Genomic DNA, 27,856 nt, shown 5'->3' on the forward strand with positions numbered 1-27,856 from the left:
TTGAAAATCCAGTCACTATGGCCAGGGCCATATTATGCGTAAAGCAGTGTAGGCAACTGCCTAGGGGCCCCCATCGGGTAGAGGACCTGGCATGTTTAATCCGACCCTGGCAGGGCCGTATTGTCCATTAAGCAGTGTAAGCCACTGCCTTGGGGCCACACATCGGCTAGGGGCCTCTAGGGTAAAGAGGCCCTAGCCGATGGTAGCTAAAGGTTAATGGTGCATGCAAATCGGATGTATAGTTTATTTTATTAATTTATTTATTTTAGTTTGTTAAACATGTTGTCAACCAGGTTGAAAAACGTGTAAAAAAAAGTTTCGAGAAAAACGCATTCAAATGTTGCTGAAGGATAAATCAATATACAAACTGTTTCAAATGGTTTCACATAAAATGATTTATCTCCGTCAATTTTTAGAATTTCTTTAAAACATTTTGTGAGAGCATTCTTAACAAGTGCATCTTTCAAAAAATTAAATTAAAAAAGTTAATTTTTTTTTTTAGTGTCCTGGTGCCTTAAAGCCTTGTTTAGGATTTGATCAAGGGAACTTGGAGGCGTTTGGGGGCCCCCCAGGACCGGAGGCCCGGGGCGGGTCGCCCCCTCCGCCCCTACCTTAGTCCGCCACTGGGTGCATGATGCATAATTTATTTTGTTAACATCATTCTTATCTTCCATTGATGGTCTAATTTAGTCTATGTTATCTTCCCAATAAAATTCTGTGATTTCGACTTTCTCAGAAGCTTGAAGTTTACTAAAACTCCACTGTACCCGTCGTTCCACGGCCACGTAAGCAATCGACACATACCAAGTGCTGTAAGACCCTGCGCAGAAAATTGAGTTTTTTTATAGTAAGGCAACAGTAAGTCAGCAGCACAGTTCAGTGTGGAACTTTTCTGCGTACATCATTTAGTTTATGTCGATTGCTTACGTGGCTGTGTGATGACGGGCTTAGTTTACCTAATATAGGAAACTTACCACTTGCCAAGCTCAGCATTTAGGTTTGAAGAAATGAACAAGGATAGGCCATTCTTAATAAGTTTTATTATTTCTTGTTAACAACACATATTTTAATAATTTTGTACAGGAACTTATATAAGAATGCGTGAATAATTGTAATAGTACCATAAATAATGTATGATAATATTTCTCCTTGAAATATATATCTCCAAATAAAGAACCACTTAGTAGAGTATTTTGATGATTCACTTGAATTTGGTAAAAATGAATTTTAACATCAGTAAATATATTTAAATACGATAGTTTTTAAAAACATGATTGATCATGACATTTTGTTGTACATACTATATAATTTACTAACTTTTGATGCAATTATTACTATGATTCTTTATCAAATATCCAACAAAACAATCACATTGTTATTGAACTTAAGAAGTATTTACAACATCGGTACGCTTGTAAAACTTTATGAATATTGAGTGATACAATAATGGCGATGTAAAAACAGTATTTAAACAATTATGTGAAACAATCAATTCACATTAGAGGAAATTTAAATTTTAACTAAAATATTTTAACAAAATCACAGATTCATATAACTATAAATTGCATGTTGAAATAATTTAGATAATATAATATATATTTAATACAAGCACCTAATACTTCATCTACTATACAATTCACAATGAGAACCATAAACTGAGTTAAACCTTAAAGTATACCAAAATATTTATACATTCATTAAGTCTTACATTGACTAGATGAAATATACACACACCATCCAAATGATACAGCATTCATTTCCTTTTCATGACTAGTGTACACAATAAATTATATTCTTGAATCCTTAACCATTCAACATAAAACATTTATCATTGTGTGCATATTATCAAGTACCGCACTAAATATTTACTGGTTTTTTGGTAATTTCTTTAAATATTGATAAATCAATTTATAAAATAAATAACAAGCTAAGAACTTAATTCTAACATTTATCACTGTTTTGGTATGGATATACCAGTTTTCTAATACACCTTGTAATTCATTAAGAAATTTAGTGCAATTTCTCTTGGAAACGTTTGAACACAACATTAAATGTGCAATAAACGACCATACCAGTAAAGTTATAATTCCTCATACATTCAGATGAAGACAAACTTCGCTTTAAAAAGTAAAAATACTTCCATGAAAACATTGCGTTTTCGGATGAATAACATAAAATCTTTACATTATATCATGCCTTAAGTTTTGATAAGTTAAAATATCAATCTAATTTGTGTTTGCGCTTAAAAATTTTTACAGAACATAATAAATTTTCATGAAATGAAATAATTCAGTCATTTTTTAATACATACATCAAACAATTACTTAAATAGAAAACATTCCACGGGATGAAAATAAGTACTTAAAATTACTAATACCTTTTCCATTACTTTAAACATAAAAAATTGTCATTTAAAATTTCACTCGACACTAGACAATTAGATAAGAATTTACAATGATCGGTATTACCACAATCGAAATTTGCATGTCACATCATTAAAGTATCAATTTTTGGTATTAACATTTGGCAGGATAATATTTCTAGTAAGTACAAGTCCCATCTAAAAGGTCACCAAAATGAATGAGAGGGAATCAATATTCTGGAATTCACAATACCTCAACTTCAATGTTCTGTACACTCGGAGAGATCCACTTTTGTGCAGAGACCATCCAAACACAACCTTCGTAACTTGATGCTTTAAGTCTTTTAGTTCGCTGAATGAGTTCAGGGAAAGATTCATGAGTTAGAGTCATACGGCGGCGTTCCACTCTGGCGCGAGCTGACCACGTCGCCCGCTGAGCCTTATATGGGAGTGGGGAGCACCGTGAAGTCCTGCAGAGCCGACTTCACAGTCTCGTAGATGGGGCGGTTCTCCTCGGCGCAGTAGCTGTCCGGGGCGCACAGGGTCTGCAGCTTGCTCAGGTAGCTGTCGAAGTTCTCGTGGCCCGGCTTCTCAGGAGGACCACCGCCGCCCCCACCCCCGCCTCCTCCGGGAATACGCACGTGCTCCAGCAGGGTGATCACGTTGTTGCGGAGGCTCTCGTAATACTCGTTCAAGTTGTTGTTTCGGTGCGAGATCAGTTGATTCTCCTGTGAAGAAGTGGAATTGAGTAAACTTTGGACAAAATAATACAGTACATTCAGTTTTATAAATTTTGCAAACAATTCTACTTGTTTCAGAAACATATATGCATGTACCTTTATATTTAAAATATAGCATACGTTTAGTATAACATTTTGGAAATTGCACAAGAATGAATTGTAAAAATGATCACACAAATACGATCTAAGATTAACAAAAAGATAATGAAACTAACTCTTTCTCCATGGCTGAGGTGAGATTCCATTGCATTGATGTCAGATTTGAGTCTCATCATTTGAGATTCCACTCGAGCATTCTCCCTCTGAAGTTCTGTGATCTCTGCTTCTAGGGTAATAAGATCCTCTCCACCATTAGGAGGCTGCATACCCATATCCATACCTGTTTAGTAAACTTAGACGTTAAACATCTGAGAATGGAACAAACATTTACAATAAATTACCTATCTATTCTGACCAAGTATTTTTTTTTACAATAATTAAAAGATGTCTTCAACTAAGTAAAATAAAAGTATCTATAACCGTAACTTTTCCATTATGATAATCAATTCAGAAATGTTAATAGTTATGTAGATGAGAATTAGATACATTCTATTTTGCTTGCCATATTTTTGAGGCTAATTATGTAATATTACGTTATATGTCTTACTTAAATATTATAGTCCCAAAACATTAGGAAATAGAAAGTCTAGACTGTTGAAATAGCTAACAATAACAATAAATTTGAGGAGATCACGCCAAGTATTTTATAAGAAATGAGTATTCATTTTGCCTATAAGGGAAGGAGAGGTCCTTTGTTAACAGGCGTCTTTTGATCAATCGTTACTTGAATCACTCTAGATCCGCCATTTTGGGACTGTCAGACATTAGGCCCAGCCTTGGGGAAAAATTACAGCCGGGGCAGCGCTAGTAATGTTTAATCATTCTGCAACAACAACAAAGTGCCCCCATGCAATATATGAGAGGAGATTACACTACTAGAGCAATTTGTGATTAAACTGCAATCTTTGGGAGATGAGAGAAATCTCAAATGGAACAGATATTGACTGAGGCAAGATAAACTTATAATGCTGTCGGCCTTGTACTGTGAGATGTGAGAGGAGAAGGCTGTTGTTGTCCACAAACAAGAAGCGTGTGCATGTGTGTGTGAGAGTGAGTGTGTGTGTGTTAGAGCTAGTTGGGGAGATGGACTGTTCCATGAGAGTGGTGGTTGGTTGGCTCTAGTAGTGACCCCCTCCCCTGAGGATATAATGCATGGGGTACCGTGTGTAGCAGCTGCCCCACGCGCCGTCGTCCCACGGCCGAGCCCAGATGTAGTCGTCGTCCTCTTCGTCGTCTACAGTCCCCGAGGACCCCTCCTTACCCGGGTAAGGTTTGGGATACGGGCTCATCTCCTCGGGGTACTTGGGCTTCTTGCCTGTCTGGCCAGCGGAGGGGCAGCCTGACAGCGAGCGGTGGGTGAGGAAGGATCCGTTGATGTGGCCCGTACCGTCGCAGCCCGGAGTGGGGCAGTTCACGCCCTCGAACTTCATGGCGGTGGCGGCGGCCACAGCGGCCTTGTGCTGCTCCACGGTGCCGCCGCTCTCCAGCACGCGCATCTTGTTCCTGTTGGCGATCGGGCAGCCGGATGCGCTGGAGCGTTCAAATGTCATTAGTATTACTCGACTGTACAGTCAACACATAGTAGCAGATTGCGGGGGGATTTTATTTCTGATTTATAGTAAAGTTATGGATCAACGCATCCTGACACTTAAAGTATATAGAGAAAGAAAAATTCTATTTTATTTCACAATATCAAAAGAGGCGTGATTACCAGTTCACACAATTGTAGGAGATAATCCTTTTATCAGTAGTTTTAAGAATTTATTGATAAATAATGTTTAATCAAAGATGTAGGAAATTAATAACCTATCTAATCTATCTATATGCGTTGACAACTCTTTGAAAGAATTTAATGTTTCCTGATTCAAAATAATATAATACTATCACATAATATGGTAATGCGGAAATGCTGACTTTGCAAATGAGTTTGGAGATAACAAATTCGTTTTAATAAACACTAGGTTTAGTAATTAGCATTTACAATTACAACACCAAAAGATTCACACTTGTGTTTTAATTTAGGTCAGGGCTGACTCACCTTCTGTGTGACAAAAATTTGCCAGTTGCATGTCCTGATCCATCACAACCCGGAATGGGGCATCTGTGTTAGCGTGCAAGTTTCAAAAGGAAAACGGTAAATTTTCAGATCATAATTTGTTGGGTTCCATGGCAACTCGGAACAAATACTTAAGTGATGAACAAAAAAAGGTCAATAAACCTAATCTAACGTAACCTAGTTTTTTTTCCATCACTTTTCAGGAGTGTGTTCAATTGCCACTATCCTGAGTTGCTCGGTTACCAATTTGTTAGCCTTTCATTCGTCTGGATCATTCGTCATCGACGGAATTTCAAGATAATTAGCATAAAATAAAGAAATCAATAATTTAAGCGTGATTAATGATTAAAAGGCAACCATCACACTTTGTTTCATAGATAAATATGTAAAAGTGGAAGAAAAAAAAATCTTTCAGAAGAATTTTGAAGATTTGTTATTCTTGATGATACATTTCAAACGGTTTTATGGCAACTAAGGACAGTGGCAATTGAACACACTTCTGAAAAGTGATGAAAAAAGGACTACAAACCTAACCTAACCTAGTCTTTTCTTCATCACTTTTCAAGAGTGTGTTGAATTGCCACCGACCTGAGTTGTTGAATCACCATTTCAAAGATCCAATGCAACGAAAGGGTTTCGAATGAATAGATCTGACACCTAGTTGTCACCCTTACCTATGCCTCTCTAAGAAATACAAGAATGGATTGACCTTGGCGTAGCACGTAGGTTTGGTTCTTACCTTAGTGGCTCGGAGTCCTGTCCGTCGCGTGGCTTGCTCTTGGGTTTGTTAGCACGCGGGCAACCGGAGAGACTGCGGTGCGAGGAGTAGTTGCCGGTGACGTGGCCCGAGCCGTCGCAGCCTGGCGTGGGGCACTTCAGCTCCTGCGAGTGCGCCTGCAGCTGCGAGCGGTCACCCCTGGGGCAACCAGACAAACTGAGGGGTAAATACACAGCGGTCAAGAGGGGCGGGGGCTCGGGGAAGACTTGGTGACGAGATGAAGGGAAAAGCAGAAAGGGATGCTGTAAAAAGCTGGATTGGAATGCATGTGTGTGTTATGTTTTCTGGTGGATTATAAAGCCATCACGTCGTGCAAATGGTGTATTTATGTAACTAACTCTTACATGATGCAAAATGCAGAGAAAGAGGGTTAAGCGAGCAATGAAAGGACTTGACCAAAACAGATTGGAACCCTGAAAGCGCGGCACTGGGATGGAACCAATGGAGTAGGCATATGTCGAAAGCAGTTGTCTGATAATTTTTAGGTTGACTATCAGCGCCCACGCTTTGAGAGCCCGAGGCTTGCCTTCTGTGAGTGGCGTAGTTGCCGGAGACGTGTCCCGAGCCGTCGCAGCTGGCCGTGGGGCACTGCACAGGGCCCTTCACCTCCCTGTCCCTGTCACTGTCCTTGAGGCCAGGACTGCAGGGGCCTGCCCGCAAACAGCTGCCACAATACTCATGCTCAATACTCAATTTATTATACACATGTCGTTTGTTGATTTGGTAGATTACCTATTTAGATAGATTATTTATAACACTTCCATTCAAGGGGCATGTAAATGCCTTTCATTACCCATTATAAATATGTGTTTTATGTTTGTTCAATTTTAAATGGACAAAAAGTCTGTTATGCACAAAAACAAAATAAAACACAGGTGTAGAGGTACGACAGGTACCTTGTGTACGTGTACTAAAGAAGATTTTATTCTATGCTTGCATACAGAGGCGGATTTGCAGTCTTGGCCGCCCTAGGCCCCAGACCATGTAGCCGCCACTTTCTCAGTACCCATCATATTGACCAGGAGTATCCAAACTTTTCAGTAAGTTCCTAGGGTCAAAACCGTTTTAATTTTCCTGCCATTATCATTCATGGTTCATGGGGTGAGATTTGTCCAGGTCTTGGCGGGCGGTAGGTACTTAGGAAGTAATTTCTTGTTATCATCTGTGACTTTTTTGTCACGATTGGCCGCCCCTAATATCTGGCCGCCCTAGGCCCGGGCCTACATAGGCCTAAGGGCAAATCCGCCTCTGCTTGCATATAGAGCAGATTTAGTCTGATTCACTTCTGGTGTCTGTCTTGTGAATTAATTCACAGAATGTATTCATTTAATTCACAGAAAAGGAAGAGAGAGAGTAAGACGTAATAATGAATGGTTTCGTTTTTTAAGACAATATTGATGGCCAAACGAAAACCGACTAATCACTACCTAAAACACGTCAATTTCGATAAAATCTGTTTATTAATTTGTATAAAGGTACTCAATAAAAAAAATTGCGATTCTTTTTGTGCACCTGTAAGGTTTACCAAATATTATTTACAATGCGACTAAATTATACTCATCTAGATAATAATTAATATTGTAAAAAAAGATGTAGGTATGTGTACCTTAAAAATAAATAATGGTTAAAACCATGCGCCGAATGACAACTGCCTAAAATCAGTAAAATTAACGGTTTGGCCAAGTCGAGACCAACGACGAACGGAGTTGGAAGGCGTAAGGTGAATTATCAAATCACAGTGAGAAAGTTGAAAGGAGTGAATCGATTCGTGAATCATTCCGTGTCAAATTGAGAATCATAAGACTGAATTTATTCACTTTTGCCCATGTAAATAGTGTATATTGTTGTAGGTACCTACTTGTACGTGGATAGGTATTATAATATTTCAGAATTTAAGGGTTTTCCGTATCACTTATCTGCAAGTTGAGCATTGTTAGTAGATAAACTCGAGATAATGGTTTGCATAAATATTCGGTTTGGCAGTAAAGTTCCCGGATCGGCGCTCGGTTTGAAGGCAAGCATATTAGTAGTGATTCATACTTTGCTCTTTTTCGAAATAGACAAGTTACGAGCTCAGAGGTGTGAAGATACATAAACCGTCTAATCAAAGTAGGTACCTGGTAAAAGACCAGGCAATAGACGATAGACACTGTTTGCACAGAGGATCAATGAAAATGTAAAAAAATATATTTCTCGTAATTTAATTAATGCCTACTTAAAATTACGTACCTACATATTAGAAGTATCTTTGTAATTTTATCTTTTATTATATCAAAACCAACATTTCATCTGAAATCATAAGATTTGTAAGTAGGTACCTACTTAAATACCTACCCACTTAATTATAAACCATTCATATTTCACGTAACATTTAAAAAAAAATTCAAATAAGGAATTATACAATTTGTCCAAAGAAATGTTACCATCCCAATGACAATTATTTTTTTAAACTTTATGTTAGGCCTGTAGGCACCTTAATATTGGTTATTCCGATTTGACAGCTACAGCAACACAGTAGGAACCACGTACATGCGAACTCTGGCGGGATAAAAATGTGAAGCGAACTGTAATGTAACAAATTCACAGCCAGATAGTCGAGTTAAAACAGTACTTCGCTACGCCCAGTCAATAAAATATGACAAAAAATGAATCACAAAAATTGAAAACATTTCTGTAAGTGCTTCAAAAGAAAGCTATTTTATTTCTCCGGTTCAATATCCGAGGGTCAACAATCAATATTAGGCGAACGAAAGTTTAAACCTAAGATGATTAACATATTTTGAAGACTTCGACGAACCGTTATAACTTACCTACTTAAAAATATATATACATTCACAAAAGTTACATAATAACAGTATTTTTCCCTATAAAGGGAAGAACATAGGTTCAAACAAGATTCGAGATTTCTAAGTAGAAAATAAACCGTAACTAAAAAGTATTATTTTTTTATCTTCTTCAAATTTCTTATTAGATCTCATTTAAATGAACCAACCACAAAAAATTTCTGCATTGCTGGTTGCTGGTGGATTACAAAAGAAAAGATTGGCATGTGGTTGCAATATGATCAAAACAAAACAAGTACGACGTAAACATTTTAAATTCGTTCACCCGTTTTACATTGACAAATATTTTGGTTACTTCCATCAAGTAAATCGTGCACAGCTAGCGCTACGCAGGTATCACGTTTTAGTTCAAATAATGTTTTAATCTTTTTTCCTTTCCATCCAAAATCAAATGTAAATATTCAACTTACAAAAAATAATAATAATAATACAACAATCAACATACTTATGGAGGACATCCGATAAAGATAAACAACTATGAAATTAAATAGAGATTTTTATAAGTATTTCTCACGGTAGATAAAATTGTTAGGTAAATATTCATTTAACAAACCACAAAAATATATAAAATCAACATTATTACAAATAGTTACTTTTGTGAATATCTATTGGCAGCCTCGACACCTTAACGAATTGTTTACAAGCGTGAATTTAATTTGGAAAAATAAATACCCACGCAAGCGAAATAGGTCACAAAGTGGTAGATTCAAATGCAATTTGATAGGAATAAAAACAATGAACGACTGCGTTCTTCGATGACTGGGCACACGTGTGTTTATCTTTAGCTGCGAATTATGGAAACAATGCATTTCTTATTTGTAGATCTTCGGAAAAATGATTAAGAAATCCCATTTTGAGAATTCAACGCTCGGAACATAGTGATGGGGCAATTTCTCATAAGTGGCGAGGCGCCAAATATAAGGTTAAAAACTTACTTGTATTTATACTGAAACATTTTAACGGTGGCGAGTCCGATAGTTTGTTGGGAAAATTAAAACTGCGCGCGACGCGACACCACGGCGACCGCACTCCAAATGTGACTAACTTTTTGCCACCTAAATATAGAGAGCAAACACAACAGAACACGAACGTCGAACACACCACCACTAGCGCCATCTTGCGGTGAAGCCAACTATTTGAGGAAATTTGCCTTTTTATCTTTTATGGTTTATAGCCCCAAATATTACCATGTTATTTAAGGTTATGTCAATACCAGCACACTATAAATATGTACCAATATTACTAATTAATAAGACATCAAATTATTTTTTTGAAAAAACGCGGGACCATAACGTAATAATATTCTTATATGAAACTGAAAATTTTATAAAGTTTCCTTTCCTTGTGTTTTATTGCTATTGCGGCTTATATAACTATGCAGACGGCTAGAAGAGTAATTAAAGACGTCATATTTTTTGATATTCTGACAAAATATTTTTAATCTTTTGTGATTTAGTCTAATACTTACATAAAGTGATACAAATGATAAAACATGAAAAGGAATGCATGAAAAACCATTCACAAAGTTGTGGCTTTCTAAGACTTTGTCCGGGGGTAAAGTGTACAAACTTCGGGAGGTGATACCTTAATACCTTTTTCTGTAATTTTAACTTTTTATGGTAGTTTTCAGGTACAATAGTTGAATTATTTGTATGGAAAAAATAATATTCTTGCATGGAAAATATTTTTGTATGGAAAAAACAACGGAATCAAAACAATCGAAAAAACGTTATTAATCTTTTTTACGTCTACCATCGTGCAGAATCACCTCCCGAAGCTTGTTCACTTTACCCCGGGCTTAACCTGTATGCAGTCCGATAACTTCAGAATTAGAACGAATTAAATGAATGAATGAAATTAATTAAATTGTCTGTTTTCAGCTTTTCGTAAATTAATTAGGTACCCATGAAGAGTTTATTTTTTTAGTATCAGTAGCCCCTACTGTATTTATATTTACAATTTTACACTGATGCTAATTGCTAATTGCTAATTTTGATATTAAATTATAAATAAATAATAATCTACGTCTAATATCTAAGGATTGGTTTTGCACTAGTATCCCCAGACTGCAAATTTATCCGTGTCACGTTGTAGGTATGTATATTTAATATTTTTGAAAAAATGAAAAAATGTCAACATTGTGTGAAATATAAAATATGTATTTCAGTATCTTTGCAACTGCAGCGATATGAATGCGGTGGAATCACCATTATTATTTTATCGCTTATCTTGTTGATAAAGCGGAGGAGTGGTAAATAGGGAAGTGTGGCTACATAAATAGGTAGGTACACGCATTTCGTGAAATATCATATCAACTATTTTGCCATTAAGTAAATACAGTATAACGTATACCTGTGATAACCTGTAACCCAATACAAATAATATAATATTAACAATGTATCAATGAGCAACTTGCGGGCATTTTAAAAAATCGTGTTAAGGCGATGCACTACGTAGTAATTCAAAATCATGTGTTTTTGGTTTGAAAATTTGGTCGCCTAGAAATGTTTCAGATGCTTTAATTAAATACTGCGAGTAGAATACATCTTAGCATTTGAAATAATCGAGTATTTTTTAGATATGTCTTTTTATAAGCCCAAAAAAAATAATGTATAAGGGCTATGAAAACTGATTTAAATTTTAAAATCTCCTACTTACGAACCCATTTTCGGTTATGATTATATTGTATGATGTGGCAAATTAAGTTATTTATAAAATGATCGGAAAAAAGTTAAATATTTATGCCTGAACATCAACAAAATAAAATAAAAGGCACTTTTTGCCCATGTTTTTTACATGCATAAAAAATCAAAACAGGCGGATGGTATTAAACGGGAATTTAAACCTTATCGCCATCTACGTAAGGGGTGTTATTGATAGCGGCTCGATTTAAAATATTACACTACGTAATGCATCGCCTTAATAAATTTTTCTACTGAGAACACGGAATTGCTACATTTTTTGTGTATAGTTTTTGGCTGGTAAATTTACCACAAAATATTTGTAAAATAAATCTGATTTGTTATGTTCTTTACTTATTTGCATAATCAATGTTTGTTCTAACCAGCCTTTGAAGTTAATAGCATCTGCGAGTTGTTTTAAAGAAATTTTGAATTATTTGATTTATTTCAATAACCTTGCTGTTATTTCTATCTATTGACAGTAGCTACGTATATTTCACGAACTAAAAATGACAACAGTTAGTAGACGATGAGGGATTATAAAACATAACTTTGCTATTGCATAAAAACTGCTTCAATTATGCAATACGTTAATTAAAAAAAAATTTAGCCGTTTTGAAAGTAAGAAATTAAATTTGAGTTGTAACTTTTTTGTTCTTATCTCATAATAATTGATACTTATTGTTTATTGTCAGTAAATTCTGTATTGTATTGTATTTTATGTCAGAGATAATAAAACAGAAGGCATTGTTCTTTATTGGTGACTGTTGATAATTTTTATTATCAAACGTTTAAACATAAATATTAAAATCTATATATTAACAGGTCACATTGAATGAAAGCAATTTTTATCTTTGCACATCCATCAGAATCATAAGGTGTTAAAAGTAGAGGTGATTTTTAAAATTTTTCTCACGAAGCAAAAGAAACTCTCGAACGGTAAATTTTGGAAATGCAACGTTCCATGATCTGCTGATCTTTGAAATATCCGTTTAGCCGAAAAAAATTGATTGGCTTCATGAATTTAATTGCCATTAGTCACCACCAATCTCTCTACCATGCAAAAATACGAAATTGAAGAAAATAATCGAAATACATATGACGGGTTGTTTCGGAAAATTTGAACAATTCTTCAAATTTCAACGTTAATTTGCGAGTTCTGCGAAAGATATTTTCTAGTTCTGTTATTATTTCAGTTATGTCAAGCAACTAGCCTATAATGATATAATATCAGAACTTGAATAGGACTTTCACAGAACTCGCAAATTAACGTTGAAATTTGATGAATTGTTCAAATTCTCCGAAACAACCAGAGATGTGCAAAGTGGGTACCCAAAACCATTTGAAATGCAAAATGGAAATGGGTCAAAACTTTTCCATTTGAAAATGCAAAATGCAAAATGGTTTTTTTGAAAAGCATTTCAAATGCAAAATGCAAAATACCTATTTTCAAAATGCAAAATAGTTTCTCAGGTCAAACAATTAAAATAATTATAGAATTTTTAAATAATTTTGTCATTTAATAATGGACATCCATGTAGAACAAACATATTACATGATGGTAAATCCAAAAACACCACGACTACAGATTATGAAACCACAAAAAATTTGCGCGGGACTAATGTTGCCAACGTAAAAACATAGAAACTGCTATCTAACATTTATTACAGCGTCATGGTCCCATGTTCAGTATTTGAATCAGTATTTTTTGTAATGGTATCACTCAATTGCCAGGGCTCCTACCAGGGAGCAACTTGACATATGTAAATTATCTCTCATAGCGAGGTTGAGAACCAAAGATATTAGAAGAACGAGATATGCTATGTTGGCCGCCGGACCTTAGCCGGAGTACTACCTAATTAGGGTACTTTGAACGGTATCGGGACGTGTACGCACAGAAATCTGTTCTATGTATTAGTGCGGATACCTTAGCGCAAGCGAAGGTGTCCAGTAGTATTGGTGAACAAAACCGGCGACACTCGGCAAAACAATTCCACTCAGTACGAACTGCGCGTAGCACATCTCGTTCTTCTAATATCTTTGTTGAGAACCGACTGATATTTGGGGCTTATGAAAAAAAGATGAGTGGAGATAGTAGGAAGAATGTTGCAAAAAAGCATTTAAAATGGAAAATGCATTGAGAAAAGCATTTAAAATGCAAAATGCAAAATACACATTTTGCATTTTGCATTTCCATTTGAAATGGATTTATTTGAAATAAAGCACATCTCTGGAAACAACCGGTCCCTAATGTGGAAACTCTGGCAAAGCCGGTTGTTACTAAGTGAATAATAATTCATATTCACTGGTATAAATCATATTCTTCATTAATGAAACACCAAGAATTTATAAAATCAAGTAAGTGTGTCTGCGGCGTGCACGCGCGATCTTTCCGCACAACCTCGTGGTATCTTCCAAGTCCACCGATGAATAATGTATTTACCCAATGCGGCGCTAATTGGTGATTTGCAGTTCCGAATTCGTCAGGTGAACGTCCGGCGGCCGGTGCCGGAAAGCTGATTATCAGACCGCAAAACAATGATAACCCATTTGAATTCTAGACACACTTTGATTTCATATCGATAATAATAATATCACTATATGTATGGGTTAAGGACTGTTCGCTGTTGATGCCTTTTACAAATAAATTGTTTAATGAAATCACGAGACAAATGAGAAATTCCAATAAAATAATAAAAAATATATATATTAAAAAAAAATTCGTAAGTATTTTTATTATTCGTAAATTCTTATCATCTTAAGTTAAAGTTAAAGGGTCTAATTTAAAGTTTTAAGTGGCCCCAATGGATTTGGGAGTATGGAATATATCGGGAGTATCTCCTATCTTTATCCTTGTCCTATATTCCTCTTCCTCTCCCCTTTACCTAAAATTAGTTTTAAGACAAAATAAAACTCCTATCTCGCAACTTTAACTTAATAAACTTTTTTGGCTTAACATTAACTTCATATGTGTAGATATTCTATTTGTATTGTACAAGCTGTTTGTTTCTTACAAATAAATTGATACATATTTGCAAATCTCTCAGCAATGTCCCATCCCAGTGGGGATAGGATAACGTCAGAGAGTTAAAGGGTCGGAGTCAAGCCAAAGCGTATACACTTTAATTACAAAACACGATTATTTAGTTCCAACTACATACTATTTATTACAATTAAACTTACATTACAAAAATCGAAATCATTTAAGACATAATATTTTCAACAGGAATTCCTCACTATCCAATTAAATAACCCGAACAAATCGCATAGTGTGTAATAGAAAATATGGTTTGATTATTTTACTGTAAGATGTAAAACATTCTCGTGGTCTTTTGTTGTGAGTGTGGAGAGCAAAACGGTGTTAATTTGATGTTAATGCATATTACTATTATTATAATTTATGGTCTTGTGAGGTGATGATGAGTTTAGAATCGCGGTGCAGGTTTTTACGGTTGGTTATTGTTTCTTAGAAAAGATTTAATAAGTACAAATAAAAGTAGCGGAAGTTAAGAAAATGTACGAGTATTCTCGACCTGGGCGGAAGTGATCGGTTGAACTCGCCGAGGTGATGTGATGTTGGGTGACAATGTTTATGGTAATATTCCGTATCCTGTTTGAGGCTCGAAACGCATTTGAACCGAATGAACTATAAAAGTTCATTATTATTTATAAATTTACTAACTTCCTTATTAAACTTTTACATGGGAATAATTAATAAAATGAATCTTAAAGTAATACAATTCCATTAACATTCAGTTTTTTCCCTTTTTTTAATACATAACTGAACTGCCCCAGCAACAAAAGAAGCAATAATTGTTGAATGAAATACTAGAACATATTTAATTATTTGGCGGGTTGGGAATAAGCGGACATTGCTTATTGGTCTAGAGCGTGCGTCAAGGGTGCGGGTTCAATTCCCGTCGGCGGCATTTTCGCGAGATATTTTCAATTTGTATGGGTATTTCAGGCGAATAATTATTGCGTATAATAATTTGTTATTCTTTGTGCTATGCCTTTTTAACCTTTTCTTATAAACATTAGTTTATCATTGAAAATGATAATCTTGAAGATGTCTATTGGCTCGGCACAATTATCACCCTCAATTAGTATTAGTAGTAATCTGGGCAATGAGGAGTACCTACACTACTCACATATTTATAATATGGAAGTTAGTCTCAGAATTTCTACACTCAAATAAGTCCCAACTTCATGTATTGGGACTATTATTATATTATGAACAGTATGAAAGTTAGTGAAAATCCTTCTTTTACGCTTAGTCAGTACTTAGCTTATAGTTCAAAAAGTTTGTTAGAATACCCATCTTAAAACTAAGCGTAAATATTTATTTTGTATTCTTTTAATAGCTTCCAGAATCAATTTGGGAGGCGGGTATGGGTACCGCCGCTCACTATTATTGGAAAACCAACACCCCTGCCATTGGTTCGCTACATTTGGTGACTTAGCACGGGTGCCCGGATTCATGGGGTGAGGTTTGTCGAGGTCTTGGCGGCGATGCGTTTGTCCACCTACTGCGTGGCGGGCCGAATTGGGAGAGACTGGTTGAGCCTCGAGCCGGACTGTCTCGACCCATCGCCTTGTGGGAGGGATGGTTTCATACATCCGCCAATCCTAAACACTATGAACCCCAGATTACTACCCACCCCTCATACGTTTTCCTTCCCAGAACCTCCTCTCTTTCCTCGATAAAAAGACCCATCACACAGCATTCCCAAAGATGACATAGGACAAGAGGCTTTTTTTTTCTCAGGCAAAATTTCTACATAACTTAGTTATATATCCCAACATTTTTGAAATTCTTGAAGGAGATTTCCGTTATGTGATCAAAAATTGAAATATTTGATAGAAAAATCATGCCTGTTACTTTAGTTTGTAGGCAACACAGTATTACAATAATATGTTGCGTACAGGTACAGGTAAACCACTTTAAAGAGACCCTCGCTGTAGTGGTCTACTGAGTGGTTTAAAAATATATAAAATTTAATTATAATTTTGCTTTTATTAAGAAGTTGAAGAATGAAACAAAAAAAAAACTCAAAAAGAAGATGAAGATCGAATTGAATCGGGAGTCAAAAACGGATTAGTATTGCACTAAACGTGATTATTTATATTATTGAGGTAAGTTATTATAGCCTTCTTGTAACTATATTCCGTGCAGTTGAGCACATCTACTATTTCTGAGAAAGTATTGCCAATTAGGTACAAGCGAATATCTAAATGACTTAGTATTGTTGTTGCAATGAACAATATTTTTCGATCGAGTAATTCTAGTATGTTCAAGGTGATTAGGCTCAATAAATCAGGGCTGTCCATAATTCCGGGTAAGGGGAGATTATAAGCGGGTGGATTACATAAGAATATCTAGAAGGTTGTGAAATGTATAGAAAATAGTGACACAAACAATTTCATTACAGCTTTCAAAGGTACGCATTCCAGTTGTTCCAGACTTTATTGGCCCCAGGGTCGGGGCTGCCAAAATATATTAGATCATAATTGAAATGACCGGGTTAGAAGCCAAGTAAAGCACCAAACACCAAGCGCAGGCGATGGCGCACAAAGGTAGCGACAGGAAGACTAGCCTTCCTTCTAGTGCAGTCAGCTCCACGTCAATTAGGATAAAGGTTGGCGTTTTCGGTAGGAAGAGTAATTACTTTAATTAACAAAACGGGGCTTCCGCGCTGCCGTGTAGGTGTTACCGGCAAGAGGAGTTTTAGATGTGCTTAAAATGGATATTGCGAATGCGATTAGGATGGCGTAATAGAATAAGCTCGGCGAGGGGATGCATCCCAGCGGGAGGAGAGGGAGGCAGTAGTAGTAGCGGTGGAGTGGCGTGCTCGCTAAATGCACGCGAATATTTGTGATTCCAATTTGTTTATTTAACCTTCGCGCCTCGTCTCCAGGCGGAGAAGGGAATTAGGTCGGAGTTTAGCGACTCCGCTATGCAGATGAATGCTGATTAATTTATTGCTCAGCATGGGCGAATTAAACGGATGCCCATTACGTAATATTCTTTGCACAATTCATTTATTCATAAGTTTTTTGAGGTACATAGTTTTATTGCATCGAGACAATGAAGGGTTATTGATCTACGTAAGAATTCTACATTATGTTTTATTAAGAAAATTCGATATTAAAAGATTTTTTAACAATATAACAAAGCAAGACAAAGAGACATTTTCAAGAGTGATCGCCAACGTCGGGGGGACCTGATACGGCACATAAAGAAGAAGAACAATATAACAAAAAAAGTAGTGGTGCAAAGAGGCCACATGACGGCTTGTCTGCAGGTTCTACCACTATTGGGTACTTGTTATTAGGTGCATTCCCTTACCCAATTACCTGTCCTTATCTGACGGTTTGGCTTACCTAACTGAATGACAATTGCAACTTTTTACTTTACCTTGTCACTCTATTAAGGAAAGTTGCGCAGTTTACTCTGTACACGTTAAGTGACCCTCAAAGTGTATTTAATATCGAGTCGCTAAAAGAACCAGAAAAGTTTACACGTGTTATCATAAGACGTGTTTTAAAGGACCAGGGGTACGTCAGTTCCCAAATCCAACTAAATGTTAACCAGCTTCCCAAATAGTTGTGTCAATTTGAAAGGTTAGGAAAAATATTGATTACAGTCCACAAAAATTGATTCGCATGCAATACACTACTACAATAGGCCTGTCCCGATGAGGTATTCGTGTTTGTACTCCACTTGTAAACCTATGCACCGTCCACGTGCAATCGCTCCAATCCGATACACGCACGACAAACGCGCCTATACGCGTTCCCCTTACAATCGCGCTGAAATAAACGCATTCCACATAATATGGAATGTGTATACTTTTTATATGATTCGTCATTTCATATATAATATGACTCGTTTATCTAACAATCGCGCTTTGCATGCAGCTCCGATTTATGCAAACGCGTTTGAATTGAATCTGTCGTCATTGCATCTCCTTACTTATTCGAAGAAAATACAGAATTTAAGTAACGTATTATGACTTTATGATGTTAAGGTTTGTGTGACTAGGTCTGGTGTAATAAAAATGATATAAGTTTAGGATGTTTGGTCAATAGGGTGGGGTGGTTCAAACGTTGTTGGACCAAGCTATTCGGTGATGTTTGGTGAATTACGCTAGAACAATAGTGTAAGATGTGATAAGGTTTGGTCTAGTTTAAGGAGTGGTAGAAGATAGTTCAGGTTGATTGTTCGGTGGTTGAAGAACACACTTTGGTGGATGAAGCTAGTGGGGTAAGTGTAATAAAATCCTGTAGGATAAGTATCGGATGTGGCAAGGTCTGGTGTAAGGAGATATAGAAGACAATTTACGTTGTTTGTTTGTTAGGTGGGGTGACACAAACGTCGGGTATTGCGTTAGGCTAGGATAAGGACTGGTGTAAGGAGAAGGCAGTGTTGGATGAGGGCGGTACAAACCTCGGGTCCTTGGGCTGCTTGTCGTGGGGCGGCAGGTGCTGCGGCGGTGGCATGGAGTAGCAGGCCGCGCCCGGGCTGTAGGCGGCGGGCGCGGGAGGATGCGGGTAGGCGGGCGGGTAGGCGGCCCCGCATTGGTACTGGTAGGGCGCGTACCCGTTGCCCGGGTACTCGGGCTGCGCCATGCCGTAGCCGGGGTGCGGGCTGGCAGCCGCGTAACCTAAACAAGTTCGATACTTCAGTAACAGTGTTTAATTTCGACTGCAATTCTCATCACATCACATGAAAATATCTCACTCAGTCATTTTCCTGCGAATTTATTTTTTATTTTTCATTTTAATAATGGAATATTTTTACACATTCACATTTATAATCTACAATCTCTCGTAATTCACCACTTTGAAAGAACAGTTGAAAGTGTCCCACTTCCTTGTAACCTTTGAAACCATCCACTTAGAATATTTTCTGAATCCTGCACAATGCAGAGGAAAACTTGTGAAAACACTGAACGGTTGGTTCTGAAATTTTAAATGATTTTGTAAACCATGTTCTTAGATATTCATCTTCAGTTTTTTTACGGTCGTTAACTAAGGACCGGTTGTTTCCCAGAATTTTAATAATTCATCAAATTTCAAAGTTGATTTTCAAGTTCTGTGAATGTTCTATCTAAGTTCTGTTACTATTTTAGTTTAACGAAGTAAATAGTCACTAATGATATAATAATACAATATGACTAGAACCTTCACAGAACTTGAAAATCAACTTTGAAATTTGATGAATTGTTCAAATTCTGTGAAACAACCCGTCCTAAGTAAGCAAAGAAATGTTTGAGACGCGAAATTTAATGATTTTTTAACAGGATGATGCAAAATTTTCTTCAGTGAAATTTTAGAAATGAACGTAATATGTTAATATTTTAGAGAACATTGCATAGTTATTCATAGGAGCAGTTTGCACAAAGGGACGGTGGCAATCTCTAACATGTTTTAATTCCGTCCCTATGGCGGACGCACATCAGCAGCATGTTAATAATCATCCCGGTTATGAAATGAAAAAACCCCGAACTGGCCGGGTTTGGGGCAGAATAAAAAAGGTAAGTTAACAGGCCGCCCCCGGGGAAACTCTTACGGGATAAATCAAATATGCGAAATGTGAATATTCCATTATTAGGGCTCTGCGGATATATAGTGGGGGCACGGGGAGAGAGCAGGAGCGGTTGAGGCTTTTAGCCTTTCACAGATATGAGACAATAAATCTACACTGTTTGAAATAAGAACTAAAACTGAAATCACAATCAAACCTTTAAAACGAGCAAGATAAATTGTCTATTATTGCCTATTGACGAACAATTGTCTTGCCCGTCAGTATTCTTGTTGGTCAAGACTAAAGTTTATCAAGATTGTCGTAATGTATAAGATAAATTCGCAACACAAAACACATAAAACAGCCAAATCAGTTATTAATATTAACCGCATTAAAATTTATGATATTTTTGATGGCGATTAGATAGCGAACATTGTCGCACATGATGTGTGCGAGAAGGAAATAGATTTGACTCGGCGATATTGTCGTAATATCGGTAGCCGAGCGAACTCACCGTCAAGAGAATCTTGCGCAATCTTGACTGGTAATACGAAAATCTCGACGAAAATACTTTGACGACAATACAATTGTCGTAAAAAGTTGGTGCCAAATTCGAAATGATTGATCTAACAAAACTATTGAGCGATTATATTGTAATATAAATGTAGATAAATCCATATTATGTATTTAAATTTACTTTTGAAATAACTGCCTCGACATGGGCTAGCCTAGTGAGGTAGGTTATGAGAAACCTCAACCTTTTTTAATTGTTATAACTACCTATTTTTCAGGCTTTATGACCGGGTTAAATCTTCCCTAGAGGAAAAACTAAAACCTTCCATACATCTAGTCAATCCACATAATGCAACTGCATTATATACGCATAATAAATACAAAACAGTACAAGAACAACACGTCAACTCACCAGAGATCAAATGGGAAAATAATTCACCGACTCCAGATATTTTCATATCAGAAGGTTCGACTCGGTAGAACTCCTAACGGGACCTATAAATCCTACTGATCCATCAATATAAATATTTGAAAAATCTTTCGTAATCCTATATGTATTTAAAATGACTGATGTTTGAATTTTTATATATAAATTCTTTGACAGATCTAATACGCCTACATTTTAAATGAAAGAGCTAGGAATAATGCCAGTAGCCGAACTAACAAATGGTAATATTTTTATTATATATTAGTCTGAGAATGCCAAATTCTTTTAATCTCATTTCCTAAATCTGTGTATTTTTTATTTTTTCAGAAACAGAAATTTTCAAATTTTTTTAATATCATTATAATATGTTGTTAATTTTATTTATTACCTAATTTATAAACAAATGTTCACTATGAACACTTAATATGTAATCTTAGTTATAGTTGCATACTTTCTCAATTAAAGATATTATTATTATTATTATTATTATAGACCACAGCGCCCTCCCTTCAGTGCCATCTTATATTATTTGTCATTCTGCAAGGTTCTGTTCTGTGCGTTTCGGTTCTGTGCGCGACCGAGGCAGGAGCGTAGGTAGGTACCGCTCGCTGTACGGCCGTACCCCTTTCTCTGCAAGTCGGCGATGTTTTAATTTAACACATCGCGTTCCAGTGCCAGGGCCGGCGTCCCCGAGGAATCTCCCCCTCCCCCCTCCCCCCTCCCCCAACACATCCCCATACGCCACGGCCGTATTGATAATTTACAGCGACCTTATGGCTGGAATTTTTTACCATTTTTTGTTTTGCATAACATAAAGCTATCGTCCCAAAACAAAAGGAATGGGGAGACGGTACCTACCGTATTTGAGGAACGAGAATACTTGAATCTGTAAGTGGGACCGGTTATTTAAATTCAAAATAAAAACAAATCGTTAAAAAAGGCATTTTAATAATTTAGAAAAAAGTCAATTACCATACAAGAAGCTGGTGAGACTATGGTGTACCCGATTGAGGCTGACGGGGGTTGGAAGGGGAATAGAAAGTTTGGGAAGTGCTTGGATCTAAATTTCTGGTCACTAAATAAGGCTAAAGCCATTTCAAACAACTTTTCTTTCAACACTGGTTTTGTTCCAAAAAACATGTTCTATGCATATTATACACGCACGCAAGGTTGCGTGCTATTTTTTAAATTCTCAATTAATCGACCTTATATTTGCGAAAAACAATGAAGCTAATTGTCCGGAAACGTAAAACGAAAACGGTTCAATGAAAGAAAAAATATCCAACTTTGTTAAAGAAAAGTTCTTTGTGTATCGAAATCACCGCAAGTTAATTGAAAAAAAAAACGAAACATGAATTGACGTAAAATAACGTATTAAAATAAACAAAGTCTGGAAGGGATTGATTAGTGTGATGTAATGTGGACCTTACGTAACTTCGACTCACTAACAGCGTAATTAAAAACAAAGCAAAAATGTGGGAAAACAAATTAACTTTTGTAAGGTATCCGTCTGCAACGCCGGCTGGGCAACCTACAGGAAATTTTACAAAAAAAGTAATTAATTGTATCATGGTGACGTTAAAACGGGTGAGTTGTGAAAACTCGGGGTTTTTTCTCTGGGGGACAAACAAATCAAACATTGTGAACTTCAATAGAGTTTTTACGGTATCGTCTGGTTAATGACAAAGAAAGGTAAACAAACGCCGAGAGCAGAGATGCTGCGGTAGGTACTTGCTGATTGCTCTGCTTATAGCTCTGGGATCACGTGTCGGCACCCGGCTACCAACTGAATCATACCATTGTGCTGACATTTCTTTGCAAATAATATAAACCTACCCCTACGGTTATTGGTTGGGTGTTTATGTTAAGGCTGTAGGTACGCAGTGCTATTATATAATTTTCAAGTAAGTACCTACCTGGATAAATCATCGTACTGCACTAGAGAATTAATGGTATTGCGTTATGATTTTTTGAAATAAAGATCTGTACCTAACGAATACTTTTCATTCTAATTTTCCTTTTTGTAATAGTGCAGAGCACAAAGTGTAGATTACATTGCATACTAAAAAACAGAAAGGTAGGTACTAAATAATCCTATATAGGAATATACTACGCGTTGCATTTATCAACATTCCCAAGATAAAGAGAACGAGAGCTGTTTGTAAGGAAAATAATAACTACTATCGCATTATGAATAAATATTTGATAGACAAGCAAGAAACAAGACCATTAGTTATCTTACACAGTAGCATTACTCTATTTTCCGATAATATGTAACAAGAGATGAAGATAAAGTTCGATAATTTAATGATAATATAATCTTTAACGACAAGTCGATTAGTCGTAAGTGACTAGAAATAAGTCTAAGATATAAGTCACTAGTTATTATGAATGCTAGTTGTAAGCCAGCTGTATTTATTATTTAATAAATATATTTGTACAGCACCCTTGAGATGATTTTTCACGAAAATTAGCCAAATATTATTATTATTATTATAACAGCTGAGATGTAGGCCCGATACACTTGTTTAAGATTTTGGTAATATTGGATTAAGGCGATGCACTACGTCAATTTTAAATTGAGGCGCTATCAATAACAACTATTATGTAGATAGCGATATGGTTTAAGTTCCCGCTTAACACCATCCGCCTGTTTTGATTTATGCAAGAAAAAAACATGGCCAAAAAGTGCATTTTATTTTATTTTGTGGATGTTCAGGCATAAATATTTTTTTTTTCGATCATTTTATAAATAACTTAGTTTTTCATAATATACAATGAAATCATAACCGAAAATGGGTTCGTAAGTAGGAGAATTTGAATTTTAAAGCAGTTTTCATAGGCCTTATACATTATTTCTTTCGTGGCTTATAAAAAGACTTATCTGAAAAATATTCGATTATTTCAAAGGACAAGATGTATTCTACTCGCAGTATTTAATTAAAGCATCTGAAACATTTCTAGGCGACCAAATTTTCAAACCAAAAACACATGAGTTTGCATTACTACGTATGGCATCGCCTTAAAGATGTACCTCAATTACTTGAGATTTTGCAATTGGTTTGTACCAAGACCCTTGACTCTGTGCAAAAACGGGCGGTCCGTTTGATAGATTCCCCAATCTTAACAAACGGACTGCAATCTTTAGAGCACAGGCGTCAGGTAGGTATGCTGTCCTTGTTCTATCGGTATTACAATGGAAGATGCTCTGAGGAACTAGCGTCATTGATCCCTTCGGCACCGGTGCGTAGTCGGGATACACGCCAAACGCGTGCCCAACATTTGTACACGGTTGACACTTGTCACATGAGAACGGGTCGCTTCTACGATTCGTTCTTAAGTTCAACAGCTCGGCTGTGGAACGAACTGCCGGCCTCTGTGTTTCCTCCCTCCTACAACATGGGACTCTTCAAGACCCATGTTCACTCCTTCCTCTCCACAAAAAGACCCTCCACACAGCATCCCCAAAGATGACATAGGCCCTGAGGGAAATTATTTTCTTCAGGGCCTCCTGTGTGGAGTTAATATAAAAAAAAGACATTTGAGAGTGGCCTGTGTATATCTAAAGCAGGATGCAGGAAGGTATATGAAGACAAGAGGCAGAAGAGCCGACATCTGAACAACCTTTCTATTATTATTTATTTTCGTCGCGTTTATTCAATCCAATTCCCTTTATTATTTTTAGAACGTACAAAGTTGTTCATTTTATTGCGTTTTTAAATACATTTAAGTGAGAATTATATAAATATAAACAGTGTACATTATATAGTACACTATTAGTAAATTAGCTTGCCTTTTAAAGGCATCTTCATTGATGCTAAATATGTCGATATCCGAATTAATTCTGTCGAACAGCAATATTGCATTCACTACCGGCACGACCATTAACAAGTTAGTCATGCAGGATAGGAGGTAAAACGGTCTATGCTGTCGGTGACGGAGATAACCATTGAAATACAAAAATGATTGCCGAGTGCTCAAACCATCCGCGAATCAGTATGAAAAAACATCTAGCAATGTGATCCCTTTTGACCTGTAGATAGTTCTATAGGGCGTACCCAAAAGAAAACCGGTAGGATAGAACCACGGGTAGTAGCCGTAGGTACTACCCCATGTAGAGAAATCTCAGAAATTAATATGTAATAATGTGACCAACCACTACATGTTCGTCTACAGGGAAATTATAAATAATGCCTCTGCATTTCAGTGCAAGAACAATATGTGGACGTAAAAAAGCAAAAGGATGCCATCAGCTGTCGCCGTGAAAGGGCGGCGGGCTCGCGGGATAATAAGGCGGCAGGGCGTCGAGTTGTTGCGCTCGCCGGAAGCGGAAGTCGCGTTTTCTTTTTTTGAAAATCGGGCCAGCCGACATTTTTATCGCGGACCACGGTTAAAAACCGAAAGAGCGCCCGGAATTCCGCCGGCCAGAGAATACGGCCTGAACACAGTGAACGTGCCCGCGAGCCATTCCAGCTTGAAACGTGAAAGCTCATTGTGCTAACTTTGGATATAATAAACGGAAAATGGACGGCCGGCAACAAAACCTATCTTGTGAATAGTTACCAGATTGTATATGAGTACCAAACAATACTGAATTAATATTTAGCAAATATATTAAATGCTGAACACGTTGTCCAAAAATGGGAGATCTTCTTAGTTGGACTATCGAAAATTTGTCATTTATAAAAATAAATCAGTTATAATTATAAAATTTGCCATGATGATAATCAACTAATATCCTATAGACGAAGAGGTCCACAGTAAAAATAAGATATTATGATAGATATCCAGATTTATAATTGAAAGGTTACTTCAAATGGCATTAGCTATCTTGTAAATAATGTAAACAAGTCAAGGTTTCACTGTCTTTCCTCTCTATTTGCTTCACCTCACATCATTTTTACGTAATTACTCTTATGTAATATCACGTAAAAAAGCAATTGGCCGGGTTTTTGAGCACTCAAAGTATCAACACAAATCCTATTTCGTTAACTAAAAATGTTGTTGTAAACGGAATGTTTTGAAAAGTTTTTCAGCCCACTTATTTGTGAAGCTTCTCCGTTAGAAAAGTTTCGCCGTCACAATAACGGATTCAAATCAAGACTTTTTGGAATTCTGAGATTGAGATAAAAAAATATTTATTAAATTCAAAGAATTTTTGAAGGTAGATATTTTACCGAAAGAGTGGGTAATGTAAACAAATTAATAATCCAAAACGAAAATGTATTGAAAGTGTTGTAGGAAGCTTTAGATGAGTTGACAAAATATGAAATCATCAAATAATTTGAGATTACTTATGGAGAAAAAAGTTCTCAAAAGTCGCATTCATTTTTTGAAAATCTGATCAGTCTGAAACAATATACTATGCAGTTCGGATCTCAACTTCTTGAAATACTTAGGACGGGTTGTTTCGGAGAATCTGAACAATTCATCAAATTTCAACGTTCATTTTCGGGTTCTGTGAAAGTCCTATTAGAGTTCTATTATTATATCAGTGTAGGCTAGTTGCTTGAAAAAACTGAAATAAAAACAGAACTTGAAAAAATCTTTCACAGAACTTGAAAATGAACGTTGAAATTTGATGAATTGTTCAGATTCTCCGAAACAACCCGTCCTTAATTTACCTGATTGAGTCCAAGCAAAGGATGGCGACCTATTTAAATGTCAATTGCCAAATTATCTTTATGGACGAGGACTGAGTCTGTTGGACAGGTTAGTTGTTAGAGCAAACTCTTTCCCACCATTTTTGAAATTGAAAATTTTTGCAATGAAGATATTTTTGAACTTTTCATACCGACGAATGTTATGCAGAAAGACTTACCGGCAGGGTCGCGGTGGTAGGCGTCAAGATAGGGGTGCGAACCGCCGCTGTCAGGAGTGGACTCGCGGCTGTAGGCGGCCACGGCTCCGGGGAAGCCACGCGCTCTGCACCACGCGTCACTGCACAGAGGAACTACACTTTATTTCTCCATACAGGTGTAGACTAAGGCTGGAAATAGTGCGCCGCATACGTCGGCCGCGTAATGTAGGTGTACGGAAAAAGAGCTTTAGTATGCGCTGCGTGCGAGAACCATCATCGGTCCAGCTCGTCAGCGTTGCTTCATCTTGGCACTATTTCCAACCTTAAAACACAAAAGTGTGGTGCAGCGTGTAGTTTATGAAGATTATTAATATCTGAGAACCTAATTATAAACTGAAGACTAACAAAGCAAAGACACCAACCTTTAGACAGTTCTCGTGACATTGACATAATTTTAAGAAAAGAAATGGAGAACTTTAGGTGTCGAAATGTTGAAATAATCTCAAAAATCATTATCATATTCAAATAATAATTGAGGTTGGCGGATATTGCTGCCTTTGCTTTTATATATACTGGTGTTATGTGTGCAGTTTTGCAGATGTGTAATTTGTGAGTGTAATGTAGAAGTGTAAAATTAGTATAGAGCGGTTTTATTCCAATTTTCTATTTATTATCTACTGTCTAGTTTAATTCCACTCTAATGTAGTTTCTGTAGGAGGTGGAAATGAACAATGAGGTTGGTTGTTTAACAAGGATGGCATGCGGTACTGACCCGTGGGGCAGCCTGGAGACACTCAGGTCGAGCGTCTGCCCCTGGGGCGAAGGCACCTGGGGGCTGGCCGCCATGTGCGAGTGGGGACTGCCGCCGCCGCCCGGGGAGCCCCGCGCGCGCCCCCCGCCGTATTGCGGGGACGCGTAAGCACCCTGGACAAGAAACAAATTCATCTTTATTAGTCATAATAATGAGTTGTTTTCGCGACACATCTTCCCAGCACTAGTTAAACTTTACAAAAACTGTGTCACTTTT

General features: G+C 36.8%; 2 protein-coding genes across 2 annotated transcripts in view; both read right to left on the reverse strand.

Annotated features, from left to right (window-relative positions):
- Positions 1-1,221: 1,221 nt before the first annotated feature.
- LOC149421525 (uncharacterized) overlaps positions 1,222-27,856 on the reverse strand; it is a 51,220-nt gene continuing 24,585 nt past the window's right edge. The window contains exons 8-15 of the mRNA XM_089634729.1: positions 27,602-27,753; positions 26,851-26,969; positions 19,010-19,226; positions 5,997-6,287; positions 5,240-5,302; positions 4,517-4,731; positions 3,318-3,481; positions 1,222-3,090 (exon numbers count right to left, since the gene is read on the reverse strand). Of these exons, the coding sequence (XP_089490855.1) occupies positions 2,803-3,090; positions 3,318-3,481; positions 4,517-4,731; positions 5,240-5,302; positions 5,997-6,287; positions 19,010-19,226; positions 26,851-26,969; positions 27,602-27,753 (1,509 nt within the window). The 3' untranslated portion in view covers positions 1,222-2,802. The remainder of the gene's footprint in view (positions 3,091-3,317; positions 3,482-4,516; positions 4,732-5,239; positions 5,303-5,996; positions 6,288-19,009; positions 19,227-26,850; positions 26,970-27,601; positions 27,754-27,856) is intronic.
- LOC149421526 (uncharacterized) lies at positions 6,169-9,905 on the reverse strand. The gene is made up of 2 exons (XM_089634846.1): positions 9,814-9,905; positions 6,169-6,699 (listed from the first exon to the last, which is right to left on the reverse strand). Exons 1-2 carry the CDS (start codon positions 9,831-9,833, stop codon positions 6,369-6,371), a joined length of 351 nt encoding a protein of 116 aa, XP_089490972.1. The 5' UTR covers positions 9,834-9,905; the 3' UTR covers positions 6,169-6,368.

Source organism: Hesperophylax consimilis, chromosome 8, assembly GCF_061612785.1.
Source record: "Hesperophylax consimilis isolate HC1 chromosome 8, BYU_Hcon_1.0, whole genome shotgun sequence".
NCBI lineage: Eukaryota > Metazoa > Arthropoda > Insecta > Trichoptera > Limnephilidae > Hesperophylax > Hesperophylax consimilis.